This window comes from Schistocerca cancellata, chromosome 4 (genome assembly GCF_023864275.1).
Source record: "Schistocerca cancellata isolate TAMUIC-IGC-003103 chromosome 4, iqSchCanc2.1, whole genome shotgun sequence".
In the NCBI taxonomy this organism is placed as follows: Eukaryota; Metazoa; Arthropoda; class Insecta; order Orthoptera; family Acrididae; genus Schistocerca; species Schistocerca cancellata.
This window is the reverse complement of record NC_064629.1, coordinates 727906413-727923679: the sequence shown is the minus strand read 5'-3', so window position 1 is coordinate 727923679 and position 17267 is coordinate 727906413. Positions and strand designations below refer to the sequence as shown.

The window sequence follows — 17267 nt, the reverse complement described above, 5'->3', positions numbered from 1 at the left end:
TTTAGATTCTGCCACACACAGTGCAAAAAGGCTAAAAACCTGTTTTTACGGTTATATGAATGAGTTCAGTAAGTGTTACCTCTGGTTGTCGGTAACAGGTAATGCTATCGAAGAAAGTTTCGAAGTTCCCCGAAATATCATCTTAGGAACATACGGTAAAATTTTCGACGATCTGCCATCAATAGAAATTATAGAATTTGCCATCCCCACAATTGGTACTTTTCGTACCCAAGGATCGAGGTTCTACAGGGTTTTCTTAGGAGTCGTCGATGAACAAATGGTGCTTTTATAAGCCGCCCAAGGTCCACTTCAGACCACTCCTAATGAAAAAGAACCAGTGATTTGCTCAATTTTCCTGGTCTGGAGAAAGTGTATGGTGTTTAAATTTTGACGCTCTGTGGAAGGATAGCTACAGTATGCCCGTTATTTCGTTAGGTATGCAAATGGTGAATAGGTCAAGGGTTATCCAAACCACTTGACTCCTCATCTCTGTGATGAACACAACCTGAGATGTGACCTCTTGAAAAATCGCATTTCCATGCGAGACTTTTGCATTTGTGAAGATTTGTTTAGTATTTAATAAAAAATTATATTTATTTCATAGTTCACCTCAATGAGAATTTTTAGTGTATATCCAGTATTCCCTGGACTGTGTTATTTTTAAGCCATGTCAGACCTTCTTTAAAATAACACTACTATTGAGTTGCTATGTTTGGACATGGGGCCCAATCAAACATCTTGACCTAGGCCAAGTCCTGTCTCTCAGTGGCCTTGGGAATACATTTTGTGATTACTGTCAACTGAGTCAACAGGGCAAGTCTCCATGAAATACTGGAAAGGAAAAACAAACTGTCGTGAACCAAGGACAAGTCATAGTTGAAAGATTCGGCCTTTGCAGTGGAGTAGAAAAACTGAAGAACGATAAGTCTTCTCTACAGCAACGTTTCCAACGTACAGGGTGTTAAAAAAAAGTGTCGAATACTTTGAGAGGTGGTAGTACTCATCAAAACAAGAAAAATAAGTCCACTAAAAATGGGCCTGAAAATGCATACTTTCTGAGGTAAGTCCACTAGCCATGAGTCTGGAAATGCATACCTTCAGCGATAAACACGTATTTACAGGAAGAATTCAACGTGGCGTCCATTCGTGACAGTGTACCTATCTTCCCTCCAGCATAAGGAATGATGCACACTTTGAAGTGTATCTGGTTATTATTGTACCTGCTGGCACACATTGAAGACGCGCCCTGTAGTGGCCGACATCATGGATTGGCGTGGTGTGGATCAATTCCTTCAAGTGTTCCCATAACAAAAGTCTAGGGATTGAAGTCTGAGGAAAGAACTGGCCAAGATGCTCCCCCCTCCCCGCCGACCAATCCAGCAATCCTGAAATGTCTGCATCAGATGATTGCGTACATTGTGATGAAAGTGTTCTGGTGCGCAATTATATCATGAACCACATGTATATTTGTTACTGCAATGGCACAGCCTCAGCGAGGTAGGCAATACATTAATGAGAAAGTCCAGATAATGCGCCCCAGTTAACCTTTGTGGTAGCATGCATCACCCTGTTAATCTATCAGCAAGAATGTTTCCCCATACGCTGACTGAGAATCGGTGTTGATGCCCACTTTCCTGGATTGGTTTGGATTTACATCTGCCCATACATGATCGTTGTGGTAACTCGTAACACCATTTCTTGCTAACCATGCCTCTTTGGTAAATAAAATCTTGGATGTAAACAGTGGCTCTGTGGCCCACTTCTGCAACAGCCATTGACAGAACCGCTGTCTGTCATGACGATCCTGTGACCTTAGGGCCTGAAAACGCTGTAAATGATATTGGTACAGCAATTGTTCATGAAGTACCCCTCCCCTCCCCCTCCCCAATGTAAGAGAGTGAGACACTCCATCTGTTGCTGCTAATCGTCGCACACTCCGAGAGGTTTCTTCCACTGAACGTAGCACAAGCTCCTCCATGTCAGGCGTGCGGACTGCACGGGGCCTTCCACTGTCAATCTTCCGAGGTGCAAGGGTACCTGTGTCCCTCAGTCGCAGGAGAAGTGTGACGAACAGCTTGTCAGATGACACTCTGTGCTGTGGATATCTTTTAGCGTAGTGGGCAGTGGCTCGCAGACTACATCCATTTGCTAAACCATAGCAGAATATCATATCCGCCAGTTTACTTGTCGAGTAGTAGGCTTCCGTTGCTAACAAAGTGATGGAAGAGAGAAAAGGTAAATGAACTATAACATTTGTCCGTACAAACAGCGCAATATCAGTAAACAATGAATTCATGTTTGGAAGAAGGTAGAACGCCGTGATACGTACCCAGGGTTGCGAAAACTAACGTAACCTACAACACGTCTCGAATCACATAGCTGACTGCAGACTACCCAATGTAGAGTACCGTGAGTAAGACATCATAGTATCCTGCCGTCACATTATACGGAGCGTCAATGCTACGACTGCCCTAATATGCGCAACCAAGCGTCGCACAGCCCCTCCGATAAACTCGTGTTTATCTCGGAAAGTATTAGTTTCCGGGCCGATGTTTACTGGCCTTATTTTTCTTGTTTCGGTGAGTTCTACCACCTCTCAAAGTATTCGACACTTTTTTTCAACACACTGTATATTCCATTTCTATCCACAAAAGTTGGTGGCTCCATGTGCAGCGCAGATCGTCCGAGAACTGTACATGTGTTCTGCACCGTAATGGCAGATTTGCATTTCATTGATCAAAAGCGAGAAACATATAGAAGACACTAGATATTTTAATTTCTGCTTGACGTTATCTTCGTGAGTGCAGCTGTAATGCACATATCAAATCCAGAAAGTGGGGAGTAACTAACATTTCGTTTTACTCTCAGAATCCTCATACATAAATGAAGTGGACGCACGACTGCACAAATAAAACTAAAAAAATCAGGCAGCTTTGACGTCCCTGCTAAACTCATAGTGTCAAATCTGCTTGAACATTGCCGCAAGATATTGTGAAGGGTAGTTGTTTTTTGCGTTTCGCAAACAAAGCAAGAATGAGGTAATGAATAATTTTGACAAACTGTAATGTTAGTAAGAGTGTAGATCCACACGTCAGGCTCCCATAGCATCCAATAACATCTTGCAAGATCAAGTGAATGAAAAAGCTAACCAAGAAAACCTTTGCACTTCGTTTTTTGTTTTGTATTGTCCATCTGTATTAGTAAAGATTCCTGAAATAAATGTGGTACCGGTAGTAATATTACCAGATCAATGGGATGGATACCTCCTCATACGATTTTAAAAAAGCTGTGTGACCAAAACGTTTTTCCTTTTGCCCCTACCTTTAGCTAAAAGAAATGTTGAACATTTAACTGTTGCTCGTAATTAGCTCACAAAAAGGTATTCTCCAAATGGATACAAATGTTTTTTCTTAATTTAATTACTGTTGTGTTCAAACTTGTAGCTACGTCCACGTAATTTTCTGTACAAAGCAATCTTTGCAAAAATCTCATGCAGAGACCTTGCCGATTTCTTCTATGGAAAGAATATAAAATCTGTGATGGGTGCGCGGTGTGGGAGTTAGGTGTAAGGAGTGTGAGTCGGTTTGTTTAGTTTGACTCGAAGCTTGCTATCAGAAGTGGCATGTTGACCCTTGGAAGATTTCGTCTTATTGGGTTCGGTGAGAGGTAAACAAACAGAGTCTTATCATAGCAGCTGTCAGTGTGTACATTAAATATCTTTCCTTTCGTAGTCGTAGGCGGAAAGGAAGTGTCAAGCAGTATTAACTTGTCAATGAATTGGCCAAAGTTCCCATGAAACGAAATAAATAAAACACTGTTAAATAGTTTTACTGAGAGCAAAGCAAATATTCCGTTTTATTTTTTATTGCTGGATTAGGTACTCTGACGATCTTCATACTCAAAAGCTCAAACAATTTTTAAAACGGTTTTCTGAGTATTTCCTAAACACAAAATGCCTTAAACACAGATTATTGTTATCATTTGAGGTATACGTTAGCGCTTGGTGGGTGGACTGTGTGTGTAGAGTAAAATGAAAAAAAATCGCCGAGAAAGCGAGCAGAAATAAAATGAATTTCATTGCTGCGTAATAATAGCAGAAATTCCCTCTGCATGAGTAGGTTTCAAAACAAATCCTCGTAGTAGTTTACGAAAAGGAGTAGTCTTAAATTAAGACAACAGTTTCATTGTTACCATATCCATGTTTTGGAACATTATTGTGGATATTGGATTTGTCATTATAATGCAATGAAAAAAAAAATGCTCAGAAGGTATACATACACGTGGAATATATAAATATTCTTTATGAGAATAGGACGGGTGGTTAGTCATCATCTTGCTCAAGAAACCACGCCGAAAATGATTTAGGAAAATCAAAATCAGGATGGCTGGACAGAGGAAAAACTTGTATACTTTGCTTACTTTCATTCTATATGGGATATTCTGGGGTAACTTGTCAAACTGAGCAAAAGTTTTTAGAGTGGAAAAGCATGTAGTAAGACTCATTTGTGGTGTAAATTCAAGATGATCATGTAGAAACCTGTTAAGTTGATTTTTTTATTCTAACCATTGCTTCTCAGTATATTTATTACTGGTTGAAATTTTTTTGCAAGTAATATGGCACTATTTCCAACCAATGGCTCAATACATAGTATCAATATTAGGAATAAGAACAATCTACATGAAGACCTAAAATAACTTACCTTGGTCCAGAAAGGGGTTCAATATTCAATTTTCAATAAATTGCCAGCCACCATTAAAAACTTGGTTTCTGATAAGGCACAGTTTAAACAGAGTTTGGAAGTTTTCCTGCTAGGCAACTCATTCGGCTCTATAAACGAATATCTTAATAGGGGCAGTTAGACCGGTTTAAATAATAATGTAAGTTAGATTTCAGTTTTTACAGCACATGGTCACAAAAGTCAAGATTAGGTTTTTGTGTGTGATAAATTTGTTAAAAGTGCATGACTATAATTCATTCTGACAGGGTATTAATTATGTAAATATAAGCAGTCCCACTCACGTATTTTGACAATCTCCTGACAAAGGATCAGGGTAGTGAGTATTATATTCAGATGATTTCTCTTTTTATTTTAGATTTTCTGACACGCTCCACACCCATAAGAATCATCTCATTTTTGGGTCTATCGAATGAAAACCTAATCTAATCTCCATCCTCCTGAATATGTCAGTGCTTTAACAACTGCACTGCTTCATTCAGTTGGACCCAGTTGTACTATGTTCTTTTGTTGATACACAATTTGTACAAGATAAATTGTAATATGAAAAATAGTTTTGCACTGTTTGTTTGCATCTCTTTGCACTGTCACTGGTCACACTTTAGACATCCTTTGGTGACACCAGGACCAGAATGTGCAGCTGTTCCCCTTGTGCTCCTTTCAGTTCATCCAGAGAATTGACACCAGCATTTCAAACGTGCACATCTCCATGTCCTCCCTTCAGTCCACTTAGAAAAATGAGCCAACATTTCCCCATGATGAGTGAGATGTTGAACTCAGAAGAATGACAAGACATTACTGTCATGCAGTATGCAACATTGGAGGACTTTATGATGTACAAGAGAGTTGTGTGTGAAGGCAATAGTTTCACAATATGCGGGAAGTATTTGGTATAAATTCTTTCAGTTTAGTGTAATTATGTGAGACATCATGCCTCATTTCCTGTGGTGGTTGGTTTGTGTCTGTCTGATTTTTTGCATGGAAACAGCTCATATGATTAGGAATTAAATTTTGGCTACATAGAGAGAAAAAGTCATTGTGAAATTGGTCATTGTTTGCCATATTTAATAGGATTGAATACAATAAATAGAATGTATATAAGTACTAGTTGTGTTTGAGAATACTTGCTCATGGTAAATGAAAAAAAAATTAAGGATAGCATAAAGCCATCTAAAGTTTACCCCCCATTCCACCCCTCCTCCTTTCCAGAAAAACAAAAACTGTTGGCAGTGATGGTGTCAATTGGGTATATAGGCTGCTCGAAACTGATAGTATTGTATTGCTCAATAGTGAAAGAAAAAATAACCCTAAGCATGTATCTTGAGAAGCATCATATCTTTCTTCTTGAGTACTATTAAAATAAAAGTAGTAGTAGTAGTAGTAGTAGTAGTAGTAGTAGTAGTAGTAGTAGTAAAAGATAAGCTACTGGGGGGGGGGGGGGTTTGCTGTATGAGAGGAATACAAAAAGAATAGATATGATTCTTAAAGTTTCCTGTTCTATAATGAATCTTTGTTCCATATTTAGTCGAGGAGAATTTTTCCTGACTAGGACAGATATTTCCTCCTTGGTTCATCCATATGTAACTGTAGTACTTCAGATCAGAGAGAATAATGGTTCTAAAGTGGGAAAAAATAACCCACATGAAATGGCACTTGCATTGACATTGTGTTGTCTTAATCAAATTTTAGAACAAAAAAACTGGCCCTGTAGTCTCTCTGAATGACAAGATAAAAATTAGTACAATGATATTCAGCTCTAACACCTTAAATATCCAAATGAGCAGTCAGTTAAACAAACAGTATGACTGAACTGTGTACATTGCTCCACATGGGGAAATCAAATCAAGGAATGGGGGAGGGGGAGATAGAGATCCCGATTTGATTTCCATGTTTGTAGCAGAGTGGTTGCACTGTCATACCTTATAACTTCTCTGGTCATTTGGAGTTTAAAAGTTGGTGCTGAATGTCTCATGTACTAATATTTTAACTCGTTATTCAGAGAGTGAACTTAGATTAATAACACTATGCAAATGCACAGAGCTGCAATACGAATAGAACCTATTAAAGAACTCTCAAGAATAGTAATTCTCCATTAACACACCTAAAAAATGCCTGAAATGGTATATGCACTCAGTGTAGAAGCATTTCCTAGTCTACAGTAAGAATATTTGCTGCAGAGTTTACTGTGGAGAATTTTTCCTGTAGAGAGCAAATATTTTTTTGACCTTTCTGTATTTTCATTACAACTGGTGTCACCAAACACTGCAGCTGAATTTTGTACAATAATTACATAGATGAACACAGAAATGTAAAAGGTTTCTTACCACATGTGTAAAGCTATTTCAAAATCATTAATTTCTAACAGAACTTATTGCACTTATGTCAGTTTTTAATACTCTCTAAAATTTATTTAAAGAGACTAAACAATTGGAGATATGATTTGAAAGATTGCCTGCTAGATACTTGTAGTTACTGTGGATCAGGGACAGTCTTGGAAGAAGGAAAATATAGATAGGGGCTGGTTCTGGTGCTATGTAAATAATAATTTCATATTAATTTTTTTCTTTTTGTAGCATACATTAAATAACTAGCTTGTGTGTTTATAAACAACTAGATACTGCAATATTAAGGGCTTTTGAAGTGTTTTCTGCAAGACTGACTAATCTGCATCTAACTGCTTTCTTCTGCCAGCTGAAAATATTTAACTTATGCAGTAGAGCCTGAAATTCTTTTTTAATTTTTCATTATTTTGTAATTAATGTAATTGTTGCTAACATAGATTAGAAGCTTATGGACTGTTAATTAATTGTGCAATAACTAGAGTAGTTGACCAGAGAATTAGTTGTAAAGTGAGATTATTCACTTTACAACTTTGTATGGTAGTTCACAGCATTCTCTTTAAAGCCAAATGGTCTAATACTAAATTTACTTTCTGCTCATAACATGTAACATTCCATCCACACTCACTGTCAGCAAAGTAAAAATTAAAACATTATTTTTTCACAGTATGCTACCATTAAATAATGCAAACTGCAGGGCACTTCAAGATAGCAAGTAGCTGTCTCACTAAAATACTGTGTAGTTTTGACAACATTATCTGATGCTATGCCCATGAACCCCCTAAGCAGGACAGTAATTCATGCCATAGTACACAGTTGGTTTTATATGCAATTTACCATTATAGTTATTTCTAGCACAACGTTGTTGCTTACATTGTTATTTATATCAAATCCATCTTATACTGGCATTTATAGATAAGCTATGCTTGAATTGATTTTTAAAAGTATCTTCTGTCAACATCTTGATCATTTGGTCACAAACTATGAAAAACAGCCTCTTTGACATATCGATATCAGTACCAAGGAACCAACCTCTGCAACTCCGAAAAGTGTAATTGGACATTTCCCTTGACCTTTATGGCTCAAGCACAGAGAAATACCAAAAAAAACCAACCCCCAAAACTGCAGAAAATGGGCCTGGACATTTCTCTTGACCTATGTAGCTCAACTGCAGCTATCAATACCAAAAAATCAGCACCTACAACTCCAAAAAGTGGAACCAAAACCCCAGCAACTCAGAAACCCAGATATCCCATATTCACTACAACAATTAAAGTACAACCGATCTACCATAAATATACCACACACAAAACATCACAATTACTATAGAATAAAAACAAAACGAGAGAGAGAGAGAGAGAGAGAGAGAGAGAGAGAGATAGATAGAGAGAGAGAGAGAGATGCACACCACAATAATGAAACATATACGTGTCCATGGTTCAGAACCCCATGTTGTTGCCACAAAAGTGACACAACAAGACCGAACATCTGCCGAAACTGTGTGTCAAACAGCATATCACCACCGATCTCAGAACATAATGATACACTTGTGAACTTCACTGTCATATCCATACCTAACAAAAAACAATAAAAAAATAGACTTCTTTCTGCACAACAAACACCAAACTAATCAGATGTAACAAAAAATGGGAAACACATAAACAAACCGTGATAACTCACTGAAAACACTTCCACAAAACACATTACCACACCAACTACCTAAACTCAAAACCACATTAGCACAATGACAACAAAACTCAAATAAACCAAGTACCACACGTTGAAACTCAGCATGTCCACATCCACTACCTGAGAGCACAATCAAATACAACAACACAACATCTACAAACACAACCAACTCAAAAACTCCTAGCCGTTGTGACATCACACATACCACTACCATTACGTCCTGGGTCAAAGCAGTTTCCAAGTTTTCCACGTTCAGGATATCTCAAAATTAAGTACAATTTATTTAGAATTTGTATTGTCCCTTTGTAAAATGTATGACGGCCAACCAAATAGAAGGCCAACTGCTGATTTTTTTCAGAATTGTACTAACAACTGTGATCTGTGGAGGGATGGGGTAGCTGTTGGTTGTGTATATAATTACTGTTTGTGTACATGCAAATGCCACTTGCTTGTACAAAAGAAGTAAAGAAGTATTCTAAGGCAAAGCTGTTATTTTGTATAATTTATTGTATGTGACAAGCTGATCATTGAAATTCTTGATTTTTTTCATCAAAAACCCATATTGCTTGATACTTTGTGAGCTGGCTGTACCATATGTACTTAATGATTCAAGGCACTTGAATAAGAATAAGAATCTTTATTAGCCATTCAGTATTTTCTTATACAATGGGCTTCGTCAATAAGTTCAATTACAGTATAAAGATGGTTATATTCTCATAACAATGTATATATAAATCATGTGAAATTTAGTGTAGTACAATAGCACACATTTGGAATTTTATATATTATTAATTTTACAATAAAAAGGAAAACATTATACAGATTTATATTAAGCAGATGTTCATGTTGATGACACTATGTCATTATCAAATACATGTTGATAACACTATGTCATTATCCTAAGCTATTGATACAAATTTAGGTCCTACTACAGGCAGAGGTACCTTTCTCTATGTTAAAATAGCAAATCTGCCATATTACAATCTTTAAATTCATCAACTGAATAAAATGCTTTACCTTTGAGCCATTGACCCAATGTTGTCTTAAATTTACTTTTAGATACTGTTTGTACAATTTTAGGGAGCATATTAAACAGTTCGAGGCCTACATATTTATAACTATTATGTATCTTAGACAGTCTAGAGTATGGCAGATCAATTGTGTGGTTTCGTCGGTGGATATAAGCAAAATATGAATGCAGCAGTAAGTTTTGGCTGACATTACTCCTAAGCTTATAAAGTAGGAACATAGCACGTGGAAGTTTAGAACAGACGTATGTGATATGTTTATCCCAGCAAAGTTTCTGGTCAATCATCATTCCTAGCAGTTTAACGGACTTATTTTCTTTGTTTGATACCTTCAAATTAAAGAATATTTCCTCAGTTTTTGTTTCATTTATGAATAGGGAGTTTGCACTAAACCAATGAACTGATTTTTCAAATATTATATAATTTTTTTCTCGTACAGATTCAAGAGTCTGTCCTGAATTGATAAAAGTTGTATCGTCTGCATAGAGGACTGTTTTACAGGGTAAATACTGTGGCATATCATTAACATACACTACAAACACGAAGGGCCCAAGTAAGGAGCCCTGTGGCACACCTCTTTTTATTGTTTGTGGGTTTGACAGCTGCCCATTTACACTAACAAATTGTACTCTGTTGCTTAAGTAGGATTCTAATAATTTCAGGGTGTCCTCTTCCATGCCGTAGTGTCTTAATTTCATGATCAAAGTACTATGAGATACAGTGTCAAATGCTTTATTCAGGTCTAGGAGAGTAGCACATGAGATTAATTTATTTTCAAAGCCATCATATATATCACTAACAATATTTTCAACTGCTTTAACTGTGGATAGTTTAGACCTGAATCCATACTGTGAGTTACTTAACAAATTATTCTTCTCAAAATAGTAATTCATTTGTTGGTGAACACAGTCTTCGATTATTTTAGATATTATTGGGATTAATGAGATAGGGCGATAGTTACTTGGATTTGATTTATCTCCTTTCTTAAATATGGGAATAGTTACCGCTATTTTCAAACAGTCGGGGAAAATCCCTTGCTGTAATATATGGTTAATGAGAGTGGTTAGAGGTGGCAGAAGATCACTTGATATCTTCTTTATGACAAAGTTTGACAGACCATAGAAGTCCTCTGCTCTGGAACTACTTAGTTTGCCTATTGCTTTGCTAACATCATTTTCAGTTACTGTTGCCCAGCAGAATTTATGGACTACATACTTATTTGAACCTAAAAGAGTTTTAGCATCAAGCATGGCGTTGAGGGGAGACAAATCTTGTTGTAAACTGAAGTTAACAAAGTGTGAGTTTAAGATATCTGGGGCTATGGGTATAGTTGAGTTGTTGGTCTATTTATTTCACTTTTAATTACTTCCCAGGCAGCTTTACAGCTGTTTCTGGATTTAAGAATGAATAGTGTTTTGTTTGTTGGTATTTAAATGTCTCATAAGGGAGGACAGAGCTTTACAATTTTTTTCCCCATTTACTGAAGACATCTTGTGAATCCACCATGCATGCTAGTTTGTTGAGCATTCCATTGTGGGAGTATAGTTGTCTGTTTTACACACAGAAAGAGCTGTAATATCTTTTAAGGTGGATAATTTCAAAATTTGAACCTGTTTGAAGCATTTATGGCAGCTGTCTTGCTTGTCAGCTATGCACAAGATTCCAGAAGTGTGTACTTGCTATGTGATTATTATCTGGTGTTATGGCTTGGTGCCAGATTTGAAGATGAATAAAATAACACTTCTTCAATTTGTAGCCTCTGTAGAAAGAGATGCTATGTACATACACAGATGACCAAAAACATATTACCATCTGGTTGATAATGTGTTGCACCACCTTTGGAATGTGATACAGCAGCATTTCTGCATGGCACAGATTTAACAAGTCATTGGTAGGTTTCAGGAGATATGTTGCACCAGATACTTACACACAATTCAAATAATTCCCATAAACCATGGACTGGTGGTTTGTGGGCACAGAGCTGTTGTCTGATGGCATCCCAGATGTGTTTTATATATTTTCTTTTCTAAATAGTGCACACAATGATGCCACCAGGTGGCATTCAGTCTCATGGTGGGCAGTAGTTATCATGTTTTGGCTCATAAGTATATATGAAGAAACTTTGTTGTGCAGCCTATGACTAATGTTGAGTTTGCCTTCTTGCAATCAGATATCTAGGAATCCTGCATGAGTTTCATTAATGCCATTTATTACTTTTAGTTGCTAAGCTTTACAGTTATTGTATGCACAGTTGAAATGAGTAAGATTTTAGAGGAGTAATAGTTATCTTGTTTCTTCTGACTGATTTATTTAATTTTGGGTGGAGTACTGCTTTGATTTTATATGTAAGAGAATAATTGGATTTATGTTTTAGGAGATTTCAGGTATTTTCACCTTCAAACCACCCACATACATACACCTCAGTTTCACACTGCTACTCGTGCATTGAAATGATTGGTTGATGGCTGGTTCGAATGGCTCTGAGCACTATAGGACTTAACATCTGAGGTCATCAGTCCCCAATTGGTTGATAAAGCTCAGTGTTTCACTGTACTCTGCTTGTCAACATAAGGCGCAGGGCTGGATGTAAGATCTGTCCGAATGTGGTCATATGTTACGATGTAATTACTAGTATTTATATTCTTTGTAAAATTCTGCAACTCTCCCAAGTTTCTGGTTTTGTGTGCGAAGTAAAGAGAGAGCAATATTGAGATAGTAAGTGCTGAACCATGTATGTTATTGATAAACTTAGTTAATTCTGCATTTATTTTATTTTATTTTTTAGCATTTAAATGGTGAATCCAAATGTAAAATAGCTCCTACCCCAGTCCATTTCCAAATTGTTTCCCATTTGTTGACAGCAAAGCACCATCAGAAGCTTTCGATACTGTCCAATGGCATTGAGCAGTGACGTCACCAGAATGGCCAAATTGCATCACCAACCGAATTAAGTGATGGCAACTATTGCATAACAAACATACATTACAGTACTGAAAAAAAAGTTAAAATTGTCAATTGTGAAGTAAATCCAATTCCTAATATGGAAACAGTTAACTAAATGGACAACTGCGGGAGTTGGTGGTTTTGTGGAAAGACAAACTGAACTAGAGTAGGACAACAGTCAGATACAAAAGTACAATATTGGGAAATCTCACAGATCTTTCCAATTCACCACTCTTTTTCATAAATGCATGCAGCATTTTATTGGCCACAAAGGAGTTACAAGTACTGGGTTCTGGAACAGAACATCACTGCAGCTATTTCAGCACCATTCATGAATCATCCAGCCGATGGTAATATTTTTCCTCATGTTAGTCTACAACAAATTATTGAGACCTGTAAAAAAATTCAAGTAGCTTGAAGTAAACAGTAAGATTAGGATCCCAAAAGATACCTCTTCTGGTGTTGGCCTCTGGCAAGGAATGTATCATCAGGCTTGGGAACCTGTGGGGAAGAAATCCACCCATGGTTGCTGTAGTGCAGGTGTTGGGCATGGCCCCCTATCATGAGGGTCATGCTAATTTTCTCACTTTAAAAGAAGTGAGCAGTGGTTAAGTCACCACGAACAGTAACAACACATTTATACAATTTTTAATCAGTACCCTAATTTTCAGCATAAACCACAAAATATGCTAAACATTAAATTGAATTAAACTAGCATGTCAATAGAATTCCACAATAGAAAGACATACTCAGATTTTTTTTTTTAAGTGCCAGCCAGATTGCTCTGAACTCCACAAAAATTTACACAATATGACTGTGATGCAAACCTTGTAGACAGTTTGTACTATGAGTGTTGCAGCTGTAAACCAACAATTTTACTGCTATGATATCCAGGGCCTTGGTAATGTACAGTTAAATTTTTAAGTTTGATTCTGTAGTTATTATAGAAGGGAAAAAAGAAAAGAAAACAGACTGAAATAAGTCATGGTCAGTTGGGAGTAAAGACACCCTTTTTTTTCAATTGTTTAAGAGTTCTTCTAGCTTGATCTCACTTCCTAGTCAACAGGACTTTCAATATTATCATCCCCAGAGTGTACTAAACAACTGTAGAACTTAATAAAAAATGTCAGATTCAAGTACCAGTGGAATTATCATCACAGTATATGTACGCACATGTACCATGCCTCTGCCTCCCCCCATGCACACAGGTACACTGTTTTCAACACAAGCACACACCAAACTAATTTAAAAACATACTACCCCAGATGACTTGGACCCACTTTTGGGACAGTCAAAAAAAATCTCTACTAACACCATATAAATTAAAGAATGCCCCTACATGAAACAAAATAACTTTCAAAAGCAGCACTTTTGCATGATGTCACTCTCCCAGCACCATTGCATCACAGCTCAAAGCTGAAAGGTGGTACCAAATGCATCAGTTCAGCAATCTACTCAATCCTGTTGTTGGGACTCATATAAATCTTTCAGCCTTTCATTAAGTGCCTTTTCTAATAAGTATTTGAACATATCTAGAAAATGTCAGCAAGTGAACTACAAAAGTGACTTGAGTACAAGTGTAGTGCATGTGCAAAAGGCATACTGAGTTAGGTTTCCTGTAATTTTCTTGGCTTACTTGAGACAAAAGGGGACATGGTACATTATGTAAGAGTATAGCTTGTCTCTCTCTCTCTCTCTCTCTCTCTCTCTCTCTCTCTCTCTCTCTCTCTTTCTTCCCCTCCCCCCTCCTCCCCCCCCCCTCTCCCCACCATTGCCTGTCCAGTTTTGCTGGTGCTCAATGTACAGTGAAATCAATTAGACATTAACTCTGTACTCTTGTCTTCTTACTTCTCTGTAAAGGATAATTAAAACATGTAGTTCTCAGTAAATTTTTAAGGAGTTTTGTGAAGTTATCCAACTATTTCTTACCTGCTGAAAATACAGTGTGTGTCATGCGTATTGAGATATATATTTTTTTCCATTACAGGTTTCTGTCATGCAGATCATATTCTTCCAGTGCACTTGGTACAGTAGAAGATTTTACTGTGAAGAATGAACCTACTCTTGGTAAGTGCATTGCATGTTGCAGAGCAGTTGTACAGTATTTGCAGTTTTCCTTTGCACTGCTACTGTCCTTCCTAGGAAAGTGTGTGGATTCTTTTTATTTTTGGGAAGCAAACTTTCAGCAGAAAATGACGTTGAAAAATGTAACATAATCTGTTCACTTTCTGGAGTTAAACATATCTGCAAGTCACTGATAGCTGATTGTATGAGTGATGATGATGATGATGATGATGATGATGATGATGATGATGATGATAATAATAAGACACTGAATCCTGAGCTACTTAAGAAAATAGGTTTGTTTTGTGGTTGTGGAAGATGTACTATCATATCATCCTGTGAAGGAACAAGTTAATGTGACAAATAAGAGAGAATTGTGGTTTATATTTGTACTTTCCCTCTCTTCACATTCCTTTTGTAATGGGGGTTCGATTCTTCCCCCCCCCCCCCCCCCCCCCCCTTCCCAAATGTTAAAAGCACATATTTGTTGATAAGCATTGTGTAGTTTATGTGTGTGTGGAAGGCTTGTAAGTGTCTCGTGTTTAGGAAACTGAGTCTGCACATTTTCATACATTTTAAACCTACATCATCAGATATATTTTGTTCAAGTAATTTGGCATATTATTTTGTAATTACAGTTGAAATATGGTTTTATTTTTATTTGTCAATGTTGACATGTAGAAATTTATTATTATAATATTATTAAAATTTTGTCCTTTTATGAAATGATTTAATTAATAGATATTGCAATGTCTTTGTGAATTTTCAGAGTATCAGCCTGGGTCAAAGGAGAGAGAGCAGCTGCAAGCAGCCCTGTCAAAATGGTCCAAGGCAACTACAGAAATCCCCGTGATAATTGGCGACAAGGAATACAAAGATGGGGATTTCATTTATCAGTTGATGGTATGTAATGCAAGGACCTAATTATTAGTGTACACAATGACAACAGTTTGAATCTCTCTGAATTGACAAATAAAAGGTTGTGTGATGACTTCAACCCATATGTCCTGTTTTTCGTGAGCAGCAACCTTACTATTAGGCTATCAAAGCAGAAATTTGAATCTTACATGATTAAATTTGTATTTCTCAGAGTTACCTTTGTAGCATGAAAGTCACAAGTGGAGGAAGATAGTGTAGATTCTACTTAAAGGAATAAAATTTTGAAAACTACCAAGTGAATGATTAGAAAATAAATTTTTAAGGAAATATTAATGAGATAATCCTAAATGTTTTGCAGCCCATCAGGAACTTAATATGTTTGTGTATTCAGTATTCCATTTTTAATAAAGGGAAGGTAGGTCTCTGATGTTTGTAAGTTTCATGGCTAAATGTTTCACACAGAACCCTGTTAATGGGTTCAATAATAATTTTAGGTATTGTGATTATGGTAAACCTTCAGTATAGAGTAAGTGTTGTTATAGGGGGGCTATTCGGAAAGTAGGGAACATTTTGGCATAAAAAACACGAAGTGCAAGAAATACATTTTATTATGTAAATCTGAAGAGCAATGGACATACCACTTTTCACACAGTCACCAAACACATTGAGGCACTTATCATGGTGATGGACAGGCTTTGAAAGACCTTTGTCATAAAATTCCGCCACCTGAGACTTCAGCCAGTAAGTCATGCCCGCCTGGAGTTCTGCGTCGTCATCAAAGCGGTGCGTTGCAAGCCAGTTCATCATCTTGGGAAACAAGTGGAAGTCACTTGGTGCAAGATCGGGGCTGTAGGGCGGATGAGGGAAAATTACCCATTTGAATGAATTAAGGAGTTCTTTAAGTGTGATTTGCCATAAGAGGTCAGGCAATCTCGTGCAAAAACGAAATTTTGGACGTCTGCTTTCCTCGGCGTTTCTGCTCTTCTAAGGATGTGCAAAGTTTGAAAGTACTGGGCAGAATTTATGGTTGCTCCATGTTTGAGAAAATCAATAAGCAGCACACCTTACCTATCCCAAAACACTGTCGTCATCAACTTTCATGCTGACAAGGTTGCAAACATTTCCTTGGTTTTTGGGTTACAGTCCATGGACTGTAAGACTGTAATTTTGTCTCGCAATTGACGTGTTTGAGTCTCATCACCTGTTACAATTTGATCCAGTAATGAATCACCATGTTTGTGGTAGGTCTCCAGAAATGCCAACATTGCCCCCATTCACTGTTCTTTATGGTGCTTATCGTGCACAAAATTTGTGGTAGCCTAGCTTTTGAGCGACAATTTCAAACAACAAAGTCCATGAAACATGTGGAAAAGAAAGCGAAAGCTCCGTTATTGTGAAGCGACGGTTTTCACGAATCTTTTCATCAACTTTAGCGACAAGATCTTCAGTCACAATGCTCGGGTGACCACTCTTCTCTTCATCATGAATGTTGGTTCAGCTATTTTTAAACCGAATGCACCATTTCCAGATGGAACATTCAGACATTATGCTGTTCCCGTACACTTCCAACAGTTCACTATAAATTTCTA

The 17267-nt window shown here is 37.2% G+C and overlaps 1 protein-coding gene across 1 annotated transcript in view; it reads left to right on the top strand.

The window, feature by feature from the left end:
• The first annotated feature begins 3512 nt into the window (after window positions 1–3512).
• The window catches only part of LOC126183798 (delta-1-pyrroline-5-carboxylate dehydrogenase, mitochondrial), a 112347-nt gene continuing 98592 nt past the window's right edge, over window positions 3513–17267 (top strand). Inside the window, exons 1-3 of the mRNA XM_049926040.1 lie at window positions 3513–3666; window positions 14723–14802; window positions 15569–15702. Coding sequence (XP_049781997.1) covers window positions 3623–3666; window positions 14723–14802; window positions 15569–15702 — 258 coding nt within the window. The 5' untranslated portion in view covers window positions 3513–3622. The remainder of the gene's footprint in view (window positions 3667–14722; window positions 14803–15568; window positions 15703–17267) is intronic.